A 21,012-nucleotide genomic window follows, 5' to 3' on the forward strand; every position below is an offset into this window, starting at 1 on the left:
TTTTGGTCTGTACTTATGCTAATGAATTTCTGCATGTCAGAGTATGGACTTGCTGCAGTTAGGTTTTCTAAGACTGAACAAAAGCCCTCTTCTGCACGTTCTTTCAAAGAGATTCCTTAAAACACTTTATGCTGAGGTGTAAGCTGCATGCAACCATTTATTACATATATATGTAATACCAGTTCCACAAATGAACAGCCTAACTTTGACCATCACATAATTCTTTGCTACACTTTATTAAAATGCAGCTGTAGTCTTACACTAAGCAATACTGATGTGCATTCTCTGATAGACTGAGTGTTTACCAATGTGAATTAGAAATCACACAGCTCTTCTGTGAAAAAAAAAAAAAAAAATGTAGGGTGGCATATATGTGATTCCTCATATTATTTGCATTGTTTTTGATATAGCAGTCAAACTGGTAAAACTGCTTCCGAAAGAAATTAATGTGACATCTTTGTATTTACTTCTTACTTGAAGTTTTTGCTCTGAAAAGCGTTCCTGGTGGGTGCGTTTGTATTTGCTTTTCATCCCGCTGATGTGAGTGATTGGGTGGGAGGATAAAAAGAGGGAATGCTACAGAGCTCATCCATGATGCTAATTTGGTTAAATAAAAGTCAACTGGATGGGATGTGGAGGAAGTAGAAGATTTACCGTGTTTTGTCCATGCTTCAGCTAAGACCTTCACTGAATTCTGGTAAACTTTTACCATATAAGAAGGCAGGTTAAAATGCAGTCCAGGAATCAGAGTCCAATGATATCTGTATATGTTGGTATTTCAGGTGGAATAATGTATGTGCTTACATTTTTGGTTTTGTGTGTGCCCTGCAAAGAACAGATGAATTCACACAATGTTCAGTGAATATCCCCAATACATTTGATTTCATTAAAGCACATTAACAGCAGATACTGGTCCTTGGAAGACCATACATAAGCATCCCCAGCATTTATGCTTAAAAAAATCCTGAATTACACATTCCCTTACCTGTCTGCAGTAGCTTTTACAATATGCAGAGTTTACTTAGTGCAAATGCATGCATCCCCAGGCCTATGCAAACACACACATCTGCCTTGCTGCTGTTATGTATATAATGCAAATTTCCTATGCTGTGGCCCTTCTCTATTTGTTAGTTATGTCTTTCTACAGCAGCAGCTCCAGAGTGAGAGCTCAGTTGCTGTGATTTTGAGATTCTTTGCCTGGGGCACATCTCTCTAAGCTCTTCTGTTGTAAACTCTGTTTAAACTTCTGTTGTCAAATTGTAGCAGCAGGCTCCAAACACCTCTGAGGAAGGCAGCCCAGATTCTGAGACTTAAGTTTTAAGGAATGGAACAACTGAATACTTATACTGAGCACTTACACTCTACTGGTTTCAGTGGTCGTCAGCCTCAGGAAGAGGCATAAACTGTACAGTGAACAGAAGCTTCATGAAAACTTTTTCTAAATTTTTCTACATAGAGATTATACTGAATAAGGAAGAAAAAGCCTTTGTCTTTTTTTTTTTTTTTTTTTTTTTTTTTTTTTTTTTTTTTCCTTTTAAGTTTCCTTGTCTTCTGATGCATTTCAGCCATGAACATGAAGTCAGCTTCACAACTAATCTTACGCTGCTGGAAAGACTACTACTAGGTGCAGTTTTAGAGCAAATGTTTTCACACTCTTTCCTGAACATTTTCAAAGTTGCCGAGGATGCTGCAGCTCTCCATCTCTGTTTCCCAGAGATCAGTTAGTCAGCTTTGTCTCACTCTGGAGCAGCAAACAATATGTATTTGGAAGGCCGTCTGACTTATATTAGAGTGTATTGTTGGAGGTCACCTCTATAAAGTACCTTCTGGTGGTGCAGGTACCAAGATCATATTGAATTTTCTCATTCCTTTAACTTACACTGAATTTTTAAAAGTATTTTCATTTTCAAACCGAACGTAAAATAATATAGGACAACATTGCATGGAATTGTATTTCCCATTCTGCCTCCAGTGAAAGCCTGTCAGCTGACTTCACCTCTGTGCATCTGCTCAGGAGAATACATGTAGAAACTAAGAGTGTTTTACTTTTTCAGTCTAGTAAGCAAAAGCCCTGGATTTGCTTCTAAGAGTATGATTTTCAAATTTGTGTTTTATCTGGAGGATGAGCTGATTTGTCTGTATAAATCCCCTTCATCAAATCTAACAGATGAATAAGGTGACACCTTGCCTTCCATAGAAAAATGCATAGTCCTTAAACATATGTAATATTTTTTTCTGGAGAAATGTGAAAAGGTTCTACATCTTCAGGAAGCCAAACAGATTTCAAACTGAATAAGGGTGGAAAAGAGCGAGAGAGAAAGAGGAAGGATTTCCTTTCTGCGAGCCGCCAGCTTTCCCAAGTGCCTCATCCTCTCCCCTCTGTCATCCTGAGGCAATGTGCCTGCATTTGTGTGTAGATTTATAGTTTATCTTTATCTATGGCTTCATCTGTAGGTAGCTATTATAGCCGCCTTGCCTGGATATTGTTTGGGCCTGATAGATCTGTCTGTAGTTCATCAAAGGGGAGCTGAGTGGCTAAAAGCCATTGGGTCCAGCTGAGGATGAAATACGAGCCATCAGCCTTGGTAATGGCTGTAAAATTTCATAATTACACGGCCTTTATTACATTGCATAATGATCCTGAAGCAGTATGGAACAATTAATTAAGATTTTCAACCGTGGCTCTTTCAGAAATTAAAAGGTGCTAGTGGCTGAGAAATGGGGAAGTGTCTTGTCCTAAAAGCATTAGGGATGCTTAAGAAGTACTTCCTGGGTACTTTTTCTTTTTTTAAAAAAAAAAAAAAGTGAAGAAAAAAGATAAGGAAAAGAAGATCAACCAGTTAGGCAGCTAATGTCACAGTAATGTTTTTGTACTTCACTCCTAATCCTTCATGTCAGACTTGATTCTAAAGCTCCCACAGCAGTCAATGCTGTAAAGCTGTTCCTCTTCTGTTCTCTAAAAATTTTTATGCCTTTTTTTTCCCGTGCTCTGTTCCAGTAGTTTGTCACATTAATAGCAGCATATCAGGGTGTAGTGACCAAGGATTTCCTTGTAATGCACTTCTCTGTGTCTGAGGCCATGGATATTCTCTGAAGGTCTCTGGAGTTTGACAAATATCCCCAAAACAGACATTTTTGTTGTAACTGTTTTTATAAACTTCTTCCATCCTTTTCTCCTTTGCACCGGGTCAGGTGTAAGATAATATGATGTATTTTCCCTTATGCTGATCTCTGACCTGATCAGAAATAATCAGTTTCTTAAGTTGCCACAACAGTGTCTTGCAGGTTGCTGCTGCACGTAGAAGTGTTTGCATGTAAGTGATGGCAGCAGGAAGCAGGCGGGCACAGACCCATGCCCCTCCTGTGACCAGCTCCTGGTTATCGTTCCAAAGGCAGCTGGCAAGCTGTGATCCACATGTGAGGTGTGCCGGTCCTCAGTGTGCCGGATCTGGTGAAACTGATGGAAAATAGCCCCGCCGTTGCCCACCCACTATTCACGGTTTCTGGTCTGGCAGGAAGGAGTCTCTTTTTTAGCTGCCTGCCATTAGTTGCCCTTTTCTTCCCCTCAAACTCTACTGGTTCGTACAAACTCTTTGTCTAGCTCTTAGACCAAATGAGCCTTGAGTTTTAGTGTTTTTAAATTGACCGGTTATCATGTAAGGTCCTATCAGTCTAAATATTTTATGAGAAGCTAAGGTTTCCCCTGGGCACCTCTAATAATGAACTTTCGGCAGGAAATTTAGAAAGGATTATGTGTTTCAAGGAGGAGCTGGCTGCTCGAAGTAAATTCTCTTGTTGAGTCATTTATTCCCTTAATAGGAATTTTCTGATCTGCTGTCATTCTTGTTCACACACTGGGTGTCACTGCCTCTAAAACACTTGTCATTCTTTAATGGAAACAAAATAGTCATTGCAGTCAGAGCCGCAATGTCATTCCACTACCCCTTGCTGCGTCGGCAATAGTGAAAATGACAGAGCGGCTCTCAGTAGGGGTAATTAAAATGTAAATATTGATATTTTATTATTTGAAATTACTTTCCAGTGCGGCATTTAATATCTCTCCATCTGTGCGGCTCTGTTTAGCGGTCACTTTAGTGCAGCTCTGGGATGCCAAGCAGCGGCTTGATCCCCGTTATGTCAAAATGCTTGTTGCTGCTTAATTTTGATATCTAATTAAGTGGAAAAGTACAGTCCACACTGTAATCCATGGCATCTTAACCAGCTGCTTGGGTATATTTAGAATTAATCTCCACTATGGAATCATCCTAATGTATGCAATTAAGTGTCTGCCGATGGCTAATTAGGTGTATTAGAATCAGGCAGCTTCCTTTTTTTTCTCTTTCCCCTTCTCCCTTTTTTTTTTCTTTTGTATGTGTGTGTGCATGGACTGTTATAGACTTAAGGTACATCCTCCGGAGATTATCTTAATGATACATACACGTTCGGCTAGGTAAACTAAAACTTTCACATTCACATGGGTGAATGAATACATGTTTTTCTGTGACTCTGGTACCCAAAAGGAGGGAGAACAGAATCATCATTCGGATTTTTTGACATCTGCAGCACATCAAGAAAATCAAATAACCAATAGAAAAGCTTTTAAAAATTTGGAAGAAGAAGGAAGGTGTTCTGAGGTGTCGTTTCTTGCTTGAGAGCAAAAAGATACATCTACCAGAAATCTTCCCACCTGAGGTTTTTGCTTTGGCTCCAGGGATTTTATGCAGCTGAGCACACGGAGGGTTAACATGGGGATGTTGGTTGGGTGGCAGGCAGGAATGTCTGTGTGCTGATACATTTGGTGTGAGGTTTGTATTATTAAGGTGATTCAGGAGTTCCTGGGAGCCTGGCTCTGCCTGAGGGAGGCAGCAGGGATTGCCGCCCTCCCAGCCAGCAAACGTCAAGAAGTCTGTTCTTTCTGTGGGAAAGAAAAGATAGAGGATAATCAAACAAACTTGGGTTTGAAGCCTAGTGTGCAGCAGGCTGAAGAAGCCTGAACTCCAAATTTCTCAGTATTTCCAGGCTATGCTTGCAGTTGTTTAGAGGCTGAAGTGAGCACCACCTGAACTAATGTGAGTTGTTACTAATTTAGTTAGGTTCCTCTCTCAAGTCTTTATTTTTGTTTTATTTATTTGGCTCAGTAAAAAAATCAAGGGAAAAAAGTTTGGGTTTTTTTGTAATTATTTAATGACATTTAATTATAGTGCTTAACTTTTGCTAGCTGAATTCATTGAAGGACCTGCTTAAAGCATAAGACTCAGAGGATGCTTCTTGCTTTTTACAGCCTCTCTACTAATGGCAGAATATACTTGTGTATTTTTCCCCCCCACAAATCTGGCCTCAGTGTTCCTGTACTCCAATACATACGTCTACAAAAGATTGAAGGAACATTTGTGAAATCAGTATTTATGTTGAGAATACGGTTGGTCTTTTTTTTATGTAGACTCACTGAAAAAAGCCCATCAGGGTCGTAAATATAATCTTGGTCTGTTTTATCCTATGCAAATGCGTGAGCACACAAGTGGTTCCTTGGAATATACCAGACATCTTAAAAAGCAAATTTCTTTTTAAGAACTGAAAGAGTTAACTTTAAATAAGCAGACCAGAGCATGTATGTAGTGCGTTAGAAAGATCGCCCTCTAGAATCTGCAAGTTGATAGTGCTGTCCTTAGGGAGACCTCCAGTTACTTTGGGCCAGATCGGGCTGCTACGCTGACTTTAGAACTTCTTAATGGTCCATGTCTTAGAATTTAAGAAGTCACTACAGAGAAGTAAAGCATAAGGATTTCCATGTGCCAAGTGCCCAACATACAGGAGAAAAAAAAAGAACAGTATTCGATTAATCAGGTATTTTCCTCTGTTCTCAGAGCATCTGTTGACTATCAAAATAGAAGTGTTTATCTTGTTTCCTTTTTAATATAACATCGGTATGAATTTGGAGTAATACTATTTAATATTGTGGAAGTGAAAGTTCCAATGGTAAAACCAGCCCAAAGGAAAAGTCGAATATTAATCTGTTTAAATCTGTTGTCTTATATTTTCCTTTTTCTCAGTGAATTCTGGAATAATAAGGTATGAAGTGAAAATTAATGGAAGCAGCGTGCACAATCTTTCAAACCATCTGTTTCCAGAAATGCCATTAGGAAGTATCCCATACGTGGAGGTCTCACCAAATCTGTCCTGAAGCAAGGTTTCTCTCCATGTTTTTTCATCATTAATGTTTCTCTGCAGAGTGTTAGCAACTGAAAGTGCTTCTGTGAAGCCAGAGACAGTCTTAATTAGTGACATTTTGCAGCTCATGACTATTACTATTGCTTAAGAAGAAGCTCACGAGATCTTGTGCTGTAACTAGAAATAAGAAATCTTAAAGTAGCTGCCTAGAAATATTTGTCTGGTCAGAGAAAGGTATCCCTGGTACGAATCTATTGGAAGTACAGGCAGTTACATCTCACTGTGTGCATTCTACTTGTATAGAAATGACAAGCTGGAGCTGTTCCTGCTTAGTGTTACTGTGTAAGGTTTTACAGGTGAAAAGAAAAATAATTCTGACTGGTATTTAAATTACATTAACACCTTTAGCTGTAGCTGGAGAGAAAGGTTGTGCTAAGCAAGCAGCATCTTCACTGTTTGTAAATGTCTAATTTGCTGCTTTTAAGTTGCTGTGAACTTCACTTATTCCTGCTGAATGAATCCAGTGTTGCAAATACTTCTGACAAGTGAATATTTACTTAGTGAGAATCCATTGTTCTTAATGGATTGAGAGAGCTGTGCAGTGTGAATGCACTTTTACTGCTGCACCGCTTCTCCGCGGTTGTTTCAGTGAGACGAAAGCAGTGTCACAATAAAAAGCCCTGGGCTTATGCTCTGTGGGGCATTTCCCTTTATACTGATAGGGAAGGGACTTTGTTCAAGTCCAGAAGGACACACTGCCTGAAAACATCAGTAGGAAAATGGGGTGGTTTTGCTTGTCCTCGGTGCAGAAAGTTGTTGAGTCAGATGAGTTCCTAACCATAATTTGGGCTGTGGCAGATCCAGTAAGAAGCTTGGAAGCTGTAGCCAACAAGTGACACAACTGGAACCTTCGGCTGTACTTAATGTTTGAGTTTGTTGAGTTTGTTGGTACCTATCTGTGACTTCCAAGTTTGGGCTTTTGTTTCATGGTCTGACACCTTTCCCACGCTTACTTCTCATGCTTACTTCTCAATTTGCTGAGGCATCCCATGCAATAATTAGCCCATTGAGTAGGGACTCCATGAACGAATGGGAATGAAAAAAAAGGAAAAATTAAAAAATGAAATAACAGGTCCAGCCCAATATAATGAGGTGTTTCTCTTTTAGTTCCAGCTTTCACCAAGAACTAAACTTCATCCATTATCTGTGAAATTTGTTGGGTGATTTGTCAGAGCTCTCCTCTTTCACTTAATAGTTTTTGTAACAACTGAAATATGTGCAAATCTTCTTATGTATTTTTATAATACTGAGTATTCTGAAATGCAGTGAAATCAGTTTTCTGTTGAACGTACATAATAAAGAGGTTCTCTTAATTGAGAGCTGTGTGCTCTAATACACTCTAAAGAGTGGCAGCATCCTGGCATTGAAAGGCAGTGGATTCCTTCAGATTCACTCCTGTGCTGTCAGGAAAAAAGCATTTGGCCCGCTGCTTATCATTTGAGTGTGAGGCCACACACTCTGTCGGTTAAGTGTTCTGTGCTTTAAAAAAGAGTTTCCAATATCCATTCATTCTCTTGGCATTGGTGACTTGACATCATTTTTGAAGTAAGGAAATTGCAGTGGAAACATCAGCACCCATAAAACATTTAGAAGGAAGTTAATCTATCAAAATTAAGTGTAAATAATTTGAAAATCCAACTCTGATATTTCAACTGTGGAAATATATTGAATCTGCAACACACTAGTGAACATGTCATTTTCAAGCGCAGCTTTAATTACAGAAAATGTAAATGAAGATACTTGAAGTACAAACCAGGGCAAGCCAGAGGAATATTCTGCTCTTAAAAGTAACAAAGACAAAACCAACTGGTGAAGTAAATGGGAGGTGATTATCAGAAAGCTCAAGCAGCTCCCAGATCTGCCAGCAATTTCATTCCTGATCTGATCAAATATTATGATTTCTGAGCACATAACAGCGAGGAAGCAAAGTTCATTCCCTGCAAAGTGAAACCGCCAGGACTCGAGCCAGAGCAGCCCAGTTCAGGCATCGCATCAAATGCTCACGGCTGCAGACGATGGCAGGGCTGAGTCCAGACGCAGAAATAAGTAGCTCTCGCAGCGCTGCGTGCGAGCTGCTCATCTTGCTGTGGCACTTGACCATCTGCAGCTGCTTTGCTGCAGCCCCCAGTGAGTTCGTGTCCATGAAGTCCATCTTAATGAAGTGGAGGAAAGGGTCTTCAGGAATATAAAAGATTTCCCTGCTTAGCATGGAGCTGAGAGCAATGTGAAAAGAGAGCAAGCGGTGCAAGGTAGCGGCAAAGCCCTGTGGCTCCTCCAGCCCCGCTCGACAGCACCGCGTTGCACTGCTCCTCGCCGTGTTGTTCCCCCAGTAAATGTGCCGGGGCCCTTCTACCTCTTTATTTCTGCTTCCTTGGAGCTCTGGGCTTGCTGGTATGTGAAAGGAGAAACGTAAGCATATGTTCGGTTGCTCAATCAACCTTCTCTCGATGCACACTTGGTGATCTCAGCGAGTCATTACGGCATAATTACAATTTGAGTGTGATATGCTGTTTGTAGAAAAGTATCTATTTTTAGCTGAAGGAATGCTACGGTCCCTGAAAAGGAGAAAGAAAGAAAAAAAGGAAGGGAGAAAATCTGTAACCAGCAAATCAATGCTATTGTTAACTGATATTATGAGACACCCTGTAGATTTACAATGCTTGCATGCAGCCACATAAACCCGTGCTGAAAAGAATGCCTACCAGGGGTTAAATTCATGCGCCTGCACTGCAGCCTATTTCTGTCAACACTCAGCTCAGGAAATAAACATTTATGCTTTCTGAAATGAAAGTGTATTTTTGAAGACTAGCCGTCAGATATTTTTTGCCCTTCACACTTTCAAATGCTTAGCCTTTTTTGTAAGTTGACTGCAAAGTGCATCGGTTTGCTAGGCAAAAAGGAAAAAAAAAAACCTTGACAAGTGCCCATGGCATCATTGTCAAGCAGAAGAGTTTCTGGTAGGAGATGGCAGGAGGGTTGGCACAGAACATGCTTCCTTCAAGCTTATTACCTCGGGGGTACCTGACTCCTGAGAAGCCTTTCAGTCCTTCCAGATGACGTTATTCCCGGCTGTCATCTGCTTTATCTGGAGCGCTGCTGCAGCCGAGCACTGCCGAGCTGCGGTCAGGGCGCGGGGCCTTCCCACCAGCACAGCCTGCCAGGCACAACATGGCGGCAGTGGGGAGGGAAGCGGGAGTTGTCACCACGTGCAGCATGAGGAGGGCACTAAGGTGCACGGTGTTGTGTTTTAAACAGCCACTGTGAAGGTGTGCACTTAAAACTCCTTCCCAGTAAGGCTCTTGAGGGTATGGAGGCAGAGCAGGCCTGACAAAGTTCCATACCCTGCCATGGGCAGTAGCGTGGGGCTGTGCTGGAAAGGCTGGTGCAGTAGGCTGGGAGTGCATTCATGCACGAGCTGGAAGCTTCTTTTCAGATGGTCACAGTGAAGAACAGGAAATGTCTACTTGTCATAGAATAGAATTTGTTATAGGGGATCCCTATAATGAGAGCTTGAGAATCAAAGCTAAGCTTGTCGTGGAACACACACAGCCTTCGCAAAACACTTCAGAATGAGTCCCTGTATGAAAATACACATATACCTCTGTGATCTGTTCTGTTAACTGTGGCTTGCTGAGCACCTATTAAACAGGCACTGGTGGGATGCAGGACAGCTGCCGGATGCTGTCATATATTCCAAAAAATCAGGTAGACTACAATATGATACAGCTTTATGTTCCCACAAGGGGCGCCTTTAGAAGTTAAAACATGCTTTCACTGAGCAGGCTTTCAAGGGGAAGTCACTTCGATCAGGGAGAAAATAATAATGTTTGTTTGATTTATTTTTGGATAGCAGAACGGTGTGGTTTATATCTAAGAGTTTTCCTGTAATGTAAAAAAGTCAGTTGATTTTTCGTGTGCCATATAAAAACAATTAGTATATTTACTGCAGCAGAGAGCAGATTTCTCAAGAGTGCAGAACGATAAATTATAGGCAAAATCCTATTTCCCCCCCCTCACAGGACATATGTAATTTCCTTTTGCAGTGACACAATAAATGTTATTGAAACGTAGCAGTATTTGTTAAATAAATAAATAAATAAATAAATAATAAAAGTACTAAAATAGACAAGTAAATGAAAGGAGAAGGTTGGAAGTGTTCCAGGAAAAAAAAAAATAGAGTAGAAAGAAATTGCAAGTTAAACTTTTTTTTTTTTTTTTTAAATCAAATCTGATTTTATTGCTTTTTGCTTAATTAAACTCCTCGGAAGAGTGTGAAACATTGTTATACCTGAAAAATTGTTAATTTGTAAATCACAGGGACAAAAGGGCTCCACTGCAACTTTAAAGTTTCTATGCACGTAAATGTCAATAGAGTGCCTTCTCCATCATCAGCACTAAATTCACATTGATGCCTCTTTTCTTCTCTGTATTGATCCTTCCATGAGAACGTAGATTTGTATCTGTTAATTAATGCGTCCTGAAACAGCGTTTGTATTAATCAGGCAGATAAGAAAAATTGGATGCCTGCACCCTCATGACAACCGTAAAAGTGCTGGCCCTGATAAAATCGTGGATGGACCTCAATAAAAAAGTTCCTCCTTCCACTCAATAAACTAATCATCCTGCTTTTAATTATTCGGCAGAAAGATGTGTGGAGATTGGAGAATGTGTAAATCTATTTACTAACAGCAGTGTCTGGGAGGGAGAATAGGGCTGTCACAGGACGGTGCTGCAGGCTATGGTCTCTGTCCATCTGCTGCTGCAGAAAAACTGGTTCTTGAAAGACGGGAAGGAACAGAAACGTTGAAGCTAATTGAAATCACGAATTCTTCCCTATAACCTCTCCAACGATTATTTCTTCTCCATTTCTCTCTTATTTATTTTAATCACAGATGTGTTATTTTCCATTGTCACCTCCTCGAGGGTTTTCTGGCACTGTTGGCTCGGGTTTTGTTGTTTTTTTTTGAAGGCAGAGAGCTACAGTTCTATCACGAGACTCAAAAGACAGTATGAGAAAATGAAAACAAATAAGGGGGAGGAAAAAGAGAGAGCAAGCATGCAGCCAGTTTTATATTTCATTTTTTTTATGGATGTCTGGTGGTTTGGATGTGGGGTTGTCTTTTTTTATTGTATTACTTTTGTTGCTTAGTGCCTATAGAGAGAATCTTGTTTGGGGTAGATGCCTTGCAGATTTGCTAGTTTATGATCTATTCCTGCTTGACTATGACTCTTGACTTTCAAAACAGAAACATGCATTTAAGTGTAATCTAATGGCAAAAAGGATGTTCTTGCAGCAGGAGCCCTGTCAGAGAACGTGTAAGCAGCTCCATAAACAACTAAATGAAAGCCTCAGACATGCCTTCAGACCCTTTAAGAAAGGCTTGACTAATCCCCTTTGATGATTTTATTAAGTAGTCGTGGTTGCTGGTGCCAACTGGCAAACTCATGCAGCTTACCAACAGGCCAGGAAATCACATCCTCTCCCCTCTTGTTCCATAGCTCCTAATGTGATTGGGATATTAGCAGTTTGATATCAGAAATTAACAGGTACTGTAAACAAGAGGCTGAAAAGGTAAGGCAGTAAAGATGTTAGTCCCACATGATCCTATTAGGAAAGACAGCAGGGAAAAAAAGAAGGAAAAAAAAAAAAAAAGGAAAGCAAAAGTTAAATTCATTAAGAGGCATTTATTAAATTTTTGCTTGTCCTCAGAAAAGTGACGGTGTGACTGCTGTTCAGTTGGCACCGTAATGTGGCATTCTGCTCCTCCACCAAGTGCAGCAGAGGCAGGAGCTGTTGCAGAAGGAATTAGCATCTTTTCTGAGGAGTGGGTTACTTCTCTTTCCCCTGAGGTTAAAGTTCAAAGGGAAATTTCCTCTTTGCGCTAATCACTTTAATTCTATCACCAAATCTTCCCTCCTTTTTTTTCCCTTCCTAAATTATCCTTCTTGGATTGTAGTAAGCGGTGTGAAATCCTAATTCCATAGCATTGGGATTTTGGAACTGAACATGAGTATTTCAGGGAAAAGAAGACACGGTACAAATCCTAGTCTGTCACTGTAACGCTCCCCAAATTAACACAATTCTTACAGAAAGATTCTACAAGATCCTACTTGTTTATACCTGTGTGTGTTGATTAGAAAATATTAGGTATTGCATTGATTCCCTTTACTGTAATAAAGTGAGGAAGAGAGACACAAAATCAGAAGGGAGAATAATAAATGTATGTTTTATCACAGTGCATATAAAAATAAGTAGAAGAGCAGATTTATAGCAAATCCAAACATGCTTAATAGTTTTTCTTGTGTTTTGTTGTGTTTTTTTTTTCCTATTCAGGATTCTCTACTTTGTCTCTAGCTGACCAGATGAGCCTTCTGCAGAGTGCTTGGATGGAGATTTTGATTCTTGGTGTTGTATACCGGTCACTTTCTTTTGAGGATGAGCTTGTTTATGCTGAAGACTATATTATGGATGAAGACCAGTCCAAATTGGCAGGCCTTCTTGACCTTAACAATGCCATACTGCAGCTGGTAAAGAAATACAAGAGCATGAAGCTGGAGAAAGAAGAGTTTGTCACCCTCAAAGCTATAGCACTTGCTAATTCAGGTTGGCAGAGTGGCACAATGGTTGCTACATTTTTAATATGTCACTTTTCTTTTCTCCATAGTAGTTTCTGCATGCTTGTTTTAAATACAGGTTTAGAATAAGAAGTTGCTAATCAGCCCTTAGTCTAACAGGCAACAAACAAAGCAGTTCAAACTAAGAGGAGCTTTCTGGTCCTAAGTAATTGGGGAATATGTTCCTAAGGGAGCGGAGAGTAATGCACTGTGTGATTTGGAGAGTATTTTACAGGCAAAGATCCTTACAAATGAATATGGATGCTCTTCTCCTAAATCCATTCCATAATCCAGATGAGTCTAATCATCGTAGTTAAAATGAACAGAAAGGATTCATGAGGATATGCTATATCCGTTCTCTTTAAATGCAGCTACTGATTTATAAGATAGAGTGAATACAGGGTATGGGAGGGGGGAGGAAATTCTTTATTAATCTGACGGGGACCCCACCTTACCTTTTGGATCCTCTGCATTTGTGGTAACGCTTCTCCAAAGATTACTGTTACCTGTGCAGAAAGGGTTAAAAATCTCAGAAAGATTTTTTTTTCCTGCATTTGAATTTAAAAGTGCTGAAGCAGTGAATACTGCCAGATAAGTAAAAATCGTTTTTGCTTTGTTGTTTTTCCTTTTGTGTCTCCTTAATGCTTTATTGTGGTCTTAAGTCCCTTTTAGCATTTGCATAAAGTTCACGATAGATCCCTCTTTAATGACGTGCCGATCATTAGATACCTGTGTGTCAATAACATGCTCTGATGCTATGTTCCATTGACAGTCACACCGTGCCCCTCCATCTGCTTTTGTTTTGACCCTATCTTTGAACTTTATCTTGGTTGCTGGCCAGTAGTTTTCCCTTTAATTACAAGAAGGAAACTGTCAATAAAATCTGTTAAATGGGATGCAATGAGTGGCTTGAATGGGCGGACGGCTATTTGTTCAAATTCTGCAGCATTCAAGGTATTGACAGTTTGTTTTCTGGGGCCATATGTGACGATCAATCTCAGGCTGGGCTCAGCCGCGCTGAAAAATGAAAAACCAGATTGCTTTTGCTTACTTGTGGATGACGACTTGTGATTTGGCGCGGTCCTAGTGAGATGAGACCTTCTGCCCAAATTGCCCCCCTGAGAGCCAGGACGCGTGACTGTTTTTAGAAATAATTTTTTAATTGATTTTGTAATTAACAGTTCATCTACAATATTGATGCATGAATCCTCAGATTGATAGGAGGGAAATTGTTTTCAACAATGAAGTTGTACTTTCCTATTTGTCTTTGTAATGTGATTTAGCACTCCGCATTTTTAATTGGAAATATAATTCAAAAACATGCAAAGCCAAAATGCTTGTTAGTTTCTTTGTATTCTCCACCCCACCAACTCTGTCCCTGGTTTTAGAATACTATTTTATTTTCGGAAGAGAAAAGATCTGAAATGTCCCTCAAAGCTCCAAGTTATTTTCTAATTGAGGATTTATTTAAAATGTTTGACCACTGCAAGCGAACACTTGAGAACATTTTGCAGCTACAGGAAGGGCTTTTCCCAAGATTGTTCATGCTTATTGAGCAGAGCAATGAAGTTATCTGGAATTAGGAGTCTAAATTGGGAGCTTATTTTTTTTTTCCTAATTTTTTAATTGGTCTGTTTGATTTAGGAATATTTCTGTATCTTACCTGATAAAGAGGAAAGGAGCTAGAATATAGGAATCCAGTGTTAAATACTACTCACAGCCTTTTTATTTTTTTTCCTCAAGAGGCATGCAGTGTTTAAGTAATAATAAAATACATTGCTGCCAAAAAAAGTTTATTCATGCATTGTGCATGGAGTGTGTTAAAATAATCCATAGCTTCATTAACTTCCCTGGGAATTACAACCAGGATAATGTCAGAGAGAAATACCGTTTCGTGTACTAGAATTCAGGGCACATTTAAGGGAAAACGTTTCCTTCCCTCATCTGCAAAGGACTAAAATTGCCATTTTAAAATGAAACTATTGCATGGAGGAGTTACAAAGCAAACCAGGCGTTTGACTTCCCTCTCAACAGAGCGCTCTGATGGCTGGCATTAAATAGTGCAGGTCCAGGTTGTACATGCGGCAGATATCAAACTTCTGTCAACTATAGATGCACCGACCTGTAGAGGTAAGACAGCACCTGCAGAGTACCAAGCCCCCAGTGCTTTAATTACAAATATTGCTAAAATTAAAGTAGGAAAGCAAAATTGAAGTTTTTGTCTTCTTTATAGGCAAAACCAGCAATAGCTTATTTGTACATAACTGAGGAGTTGGTCAATGGAAATGCAGCCATACCTGGAAAAAGGAAGTAAAATGCCATTATAAAATCAATCAGTTAGCAAGTCACGTTTTGAAGTATTTTGCTGCTGCATTGACTTTCTTCAAGAACTACAGCTATTTATTTTTCTGGTTTAAAATAGAGCAACATTTCTATAGCTGTAGAGAGCATGGATGAAGTATAATAAGAAATCCCAGGCATTTCAGCCACATCCACACTGTCTGGTAGGATTCCCAGGTTAACTCTGCCGTAAATAGTAGACAAAGGTGGTTTTATGGCTCTGCATCTGCGTTGGTGATTTATGACACAGTGTCATGCTGCTTTCATTGCTGGTATAGAGAAGCAGAGGAAGAAATTGTAGATTGTCTTAATATTGATTGTATTTTGTATAAATAGGTACCAAAAGCTTTGCTTTGGCCAGCGTATCTGTTACTCTGACCATGAAAACACCCCAAGTGCTGCCTTTTCTGTTGGCGCATAGACTCTGTTCCTGTGGTGTTTAAACTCAGAGAGGTCCCTCATACCACAGGGCCGTCCTCATCCCCAGCCTCTCCCTTCTTTCTTTCCCTGTCCTCCCGTGCACAGGAGCAGGTTAGCCCCTCGGCTGCCCAAACGCCATGATCTGGCACTGCCGAGCACTTTGTTTACCCACGCAGAAAATCAGCTTTGAATGGTTTCCAAAACATGCATGTACCAATTACTTCCCCGTGTGTAAGGGAAGGTGAACTATTTACAAAATACATTCAGGTGAACACAAGTGCACGCATGCATACTCCGGCGCGTAAAAGGTGACCTGCTCATCTTTTTGTGTTAGAAAATACTTCCATGTATTGATTAGGAAATACTAAACAGGGAGTTGCAGGTGAGCAGATTTTTGAAATTGCCTCATCAGTGAGGACAAAATTGTGCCTTCAGGCCAGAATGTTGCAGAAGTGCTCAGGAGTCACAACTGAGAGCAGATTTTTAAGAGAAGCTCAATTCCCATCTAAGACCTAAAAATAAGTAACTAACTTGTCAAAATACATTAGCACATTATAAAATGTGATCTATGTGTATCTGCCTAATAGAGTGCTGGCATCTTGAAAAATCTGACCCAAATGTGGATGCTAGGCACTTTAAAAGTATAACCCTATGCACTGTTGAAAATTTAATCTTAAGCATTAATACTGGCTGTCTTGCCTGTGCCACCAGAAGGAGAAAAGGGCCTCCACTTGCCATTACAATTTCAGGTCTCTCTTATTAACTGTCTCTTAAAAAAAAACAAAAAACAAAGACACAACCCTTTCAGTACCGAAAAAGCAAGAACCAAGAAGCATCTTGTGCGTGGTAACAGCATGAAGTGCATGAAGAAGAACAACACTGATTCCAAGTTGCACAGTGATCTCTCCTGGTAAAAGATGTAGTTCTTACCTACAGCTCATTTCGCTTTCCAGCCAACAAAACACTGTAGTCAGAGCAGGGCTATTGGAATTAAATAATATTATTATACTAAAAATTAATTGCTACAGCCCCATAAATCACTTATTCCACAGGATTTCATTGTTATTCCCAGTGTATAGTGTGGCTTATCATATGTCACAAAATACTATATTTACTTTCTGACAATGCCATTTTTTTTTTCATTTTATTTAGCCATTGTTGTGTATCTGTCAGTGTTAGAATTCACAATTAACACATATCTATGATGAATAGACATGTATAAAAATATATCTACATGAGCGTTTCATTGGTGTATTACAAATGTTTATTTTATCAACTAGAAATAGCAACTCCTTCATATAATTAACTCCTTCATCTAATTTCATATAAAAAGCACAGAAAAACAGACAGAGAAAAGGTGATTGCCGGGACAGTCAGAGCTTTCCTGCTGCATGAACACAGCTTTTTTCCTCATGGCCCGTTTTCATTTAATCACATAGATGGCACCTGCAATGCTTAGAGGAAGTAAATAACCATTCCCAACTGCAGTGTGTTTTGGGTTGGTTGTTGTTCACCAATTGTGACAGCAGATAGGTGCTGGTAGTCACCCTCTTTTTCCACAACAGTGTACCAATGGCTCTCAGTGGTAATATGGCAGTTATTGCTGTCTTGTAGTGAACAAAAAGGAGTTTGATGCAGTCATTCAGCATTCTCTCTTAGTTCGTGTCTTATCCCACAACTCTATCATTCAAGTACCCCTTTCCAGAGTTTTAGTAGTCTTACTGAGTACGTATCCAAACCAGTTGTTGGTGTGCAATTTGTTCTACGTTGCAGAAATATCCTTTTATTTAGTGCCCTCACTACCTAGCCTAGTGGAAAGTAAACCACTTCAGGAATTAAAGAAAGAGTCATTTACTGTGTTTTAACTTAAGCCTATGCTTTTAGTTCACTGCTGATCCAGTCAGTCCCTGAAATGAGCAGGCATGTTCTGTGAAGTCATTTCTTTTCTCACTCCTGCTTAGTTTCCTGCTGTGTTTTAGAAGCTCTTGTTAAGCTTCAGGTTCCATACCTCTCCTTAAAAGCCAACCAAACCTGGGCTATTCAGACAAAGAGCTTGTTCTCCAAAACAAAGTATATGAACCTCTGTTTCACTTCTTCAGTTTCTACTGCCTCTAATCCGTATGGACAAGGAATTCATAGTTTATACCTCTTTAATTTCCAACATATATTTCAATTGAAGTGTCTGTTTCCAGTGGAATAATCAAGGTATCAGATTATACAAATGATGAACCCACCATACCCTTTTGCAAGAGAAAATACTGTGTGTGCTTGTCTCTTAGCCTCACAATGCAGCTCCCAGCAGATAGTTCTGTTCAGGAAAGACAGACAGATGACAGGAGTTAAGTGCATTTGTTGACCCTACGTGGGGAAGACCAAAGTCAGTATCTGAGGCAAGTTCAGTTCCAGACTGGAAAAGGATGGGAATTCTTGCTGGGTGAGGTAACCAGGTTTGATTTGCTCATATGACTCTGCTGTCTTTCTCCTAAAATGGATAAGCACTGAGCAGAAATGCAAGTTTTCCTGTATAAATGTCCCAGATTTCAGCAGGACAGGACAGAGCTCTGTAATTCTGAGAGCAGCTCCCCAGTGTGAATACAGTGGCAGTTTTTGTTAGTTGGTTTTTTGTTGCCTTTTTTTTTTTTTTTTTTGGATTGGCAATGTTATCCAAAAAATAATTTTCTTTTGAGACATAACCCAGATTAGGATTCTGTTCTTAGATGAAGTCAGAAGCGTTGTGTACCATTCTCACTCTTCATCTCATCCAGTTCTTCCAGGAACCTGCAGCTCCCTGACCTGATTTACCAGTTCTTAGTTTGTGAGCCACCCCTCTGCAGCCCAATGATTGCTGTCTCTCAAGTGCCTTGCCCTGCTCCTTGCTTTTTGCCCCTCTGATGTGCTCTATCAGCATCTTAATGTATTTGTTCACTGCTGCACACTCCCTGCTGCTTGATTCCCTGTAATTTCTTGCTTTATGCTACCAGAGTATTCTGATGTGAAGAAATACTTCATTTCAGACCCCTGGGTTTCCTCTGCTTTCTCTTCAGTGACACTGTATACACAGTGCAAACGTACCAGCCACTCTTTCCTGAGCAGCACCTTGTATCAGCTTATCTTGTGCCTGATGAGCGTTCTTGTGTCACTAGTGACACTTCTTTTGCAGGGCATTTAAGATCAAATCCTGCTTGCTTTCAAATGACAGCACTTTCAAACTGCCCTGTTTAATTTCATTCTTTATATAGGCACTGATTTTTAGGTGTCTTAGATCTACCTATAGGTTTCCTTTGGATATTAGAATATAACTGGAAATTATCCAGACTGTCTATGGTGCCAATTAAAAAAAAAAGAAAAATAAGTGTAATTTCTGGGGCTTTTATTGGTATAGGAAAATCTTTGTACCTAGCTTAAAATCTAATTTCGCATTGTCTTTCTAATTATTTCTTTACTTGTGGACTGTCTGTGTTTTCCTAGATTATCATGGTGCTTGTTAACATTGCCCTCTCTTACTGCTGTGGATTGGACTTATCAGCAATAAGCTTACCTGCTCTGAATTCACTTCAGTGTCTGCCAGTCTGTAGTTACTGCAAAGATTTCTCTTTTATTTTTCCTCTTCTTTTCCCCTTGGCTAGTTCAGCATTTTCAACCATTTTCTTTATTTTCAAAGGCTTACGCCTGAGGGATTAAGATCTACATTCGTTTAATATTGGGAATAAAGTGGAAGTTTGAAACTGCAAGGCTCAAACTTGAAGAAGGATCTTTGTAGAGATTAATATTTTCCCGAGCAATCTGCGAGCTGAATCATGGTCTAATTAAATAGCCCAGATTTAGTGAGTTTGCACTTAAACATTAGCAGCCCCGAGAATGTGCAAAGCTGAAATGAGTTTGAATTTTTTCTGTAAATGGGAAGTTAAATTATCATAGTAATTTCATTAAATCATTTTTTAATCTTTCGAGCCAAATCACAACTTTAAGAGAATAATTTGGAGTTGTAGTCACTGTTTGTAAGTGCCTGTCTCCCCGCTGGCTTTCTTACCCCATTTCCTGTTCCACTCGCAGATCGTTTCCCACATTCATACAGAACCAGCCCAATTTCCTACAGAACTAAAAGCTGAACATCTCTAGTCAGGTGCTCCAGAATGACCTGTCTCTCTGTGCAGTATGGTATAGAAGATTCTGCAAGGAAAGTCAGCCTTTGACCTGCCAAGAGTTTGTTATTGCTAAAATGCTTCTATCTGGTTGCCCGGCTGCATTGTGGGTTAGGAGAGAGGAGGAGGAGATGTGTCACTGCTGCATGAAGTGTGCGTGGTGCCCGGGAAATGACTTGGAGCAGCACGTCGTGCCTATGCTCTGTTCCACAGCTGTGAATATCTGAGGGCTTGGTAGAGTCAGGCAGTGGAGGCAATTTGTTTGGAGTTCGCATTCCAAATTAAGTGCGGTGGTTGGACATTGTGCTTGAGACATCGGTCACGTTTGTCTGTGTGCATTAACATCTCTGTATTGATTACATCCTGTTTGTAGGGTGCAGAATTCAGAGATTTTCTCTTATTGACACAATTATTTAAAAGGATCACCATATTAGAAATCTATCACAAATGTATGGATTTGACGAATGGGCTCAGATTAATTAGAACTAAATTTTGCTAGAGATACCATTTCCTTGGCATCATTTTTAGAATGTCTTGGCCTTCTTTTTCCCTAGGATAGGGATTTTTGAGTCTCTCTGCTTTTGGCACAGTGCACCTCAATGTGCAGTATTGCATCCCTGCAGCGCGTGTCTCCCTGCACGCTTCCTAGAGCGTGTATCCGCTAAGACTCAGAATTATTAAACATGTGAAATTCCCATAGGACTCCATTATGTGTAATTAACAGATAAACTGTCATCAGAATCAATAAAACGTGCTAAATGATCCAAACTTGTATATAATTAAGTGTCTGTTTTAGAGCAGGAGCTGTAACTTTTTTTTTTTTTTTTCTATTCAATTTGCACATTTGTTTTGACAATAGAAGCTGGAACATTTTGGTTAACCTGTTACTTACTGGTTTGTGTTTTAGTTTCACGTGTTTCTGCTTAAAAAAGCAAAGCATTTACTATGGGGCCTTATTACCTGGTGAAGTGGTTGTGTGTAAGCTTTTAGGAGATGAATCTTAGATGCACCTTCTTGCTCAGCATGTAATTGAAGTATTTGAAGCATATGGAAAATTTGTTGCTGTTGTCATCAGCAGGGGGAAAAACATGAGGCAAATTAAAATACTTATCCAAAACATCACTTAATTCAGGAGATGGAAACAGTGATGGAAGTGGATTCTTCCCTGTCCAACTTCCCAGCCATTGTTCTGCCTAGTGTGGGAGCTTTATTCCAAAAAATCCCACCCCAAAACAAACTGAAAAACCCCACAAGATACCAAGGAAGC

The 21,012-nt window shown here is 39.8% G+C and overlaps 1 protein-coding gene across 28 annotated transcripts in view; it reads left to right on the forward strand.

Annotated features, from left to right (window-relative positions):
- The window catches only part of ESRRG (estrogen related receptor gamma), a 384,103-nt gene that overhangs the window by 358,244 nt on the left and 4,847 nt on the right, over nucleotides 1-21,012 (forward strand). For all 28 annotated transcript variants that reach the window (XM_046938786.1, XM_046938779.1, NM_001396735.1 and 25 more), the window contains one exon: nucleotides 12,563-12,832. In XM_046938786.1, coding sequence (XP_046794742.1) covers nucleotides 12,563-12,832 — 270 coding nt within the window. The remainder of the gene's footprint in view (nucleotides 1-12,562; nucleotides 12,833-21,012) is intronic.

Source organism: Gallus gallus, chromosome 3 (genome assembly GCF_016699485.2).
Source record: "Gallus gallus isolate bGalGal1 chromosome 3, bGalGal1.mat.broiler.GRCg7b, whole genome shotgun sequence".
In the NCBI taxonomy this organism is placed as follows: domain Eukaryota; kingdom Metazoa; phylum Chordata; class Aves; order Galliformes; family Phasianidae; genus Gallus; species Gallus gallus.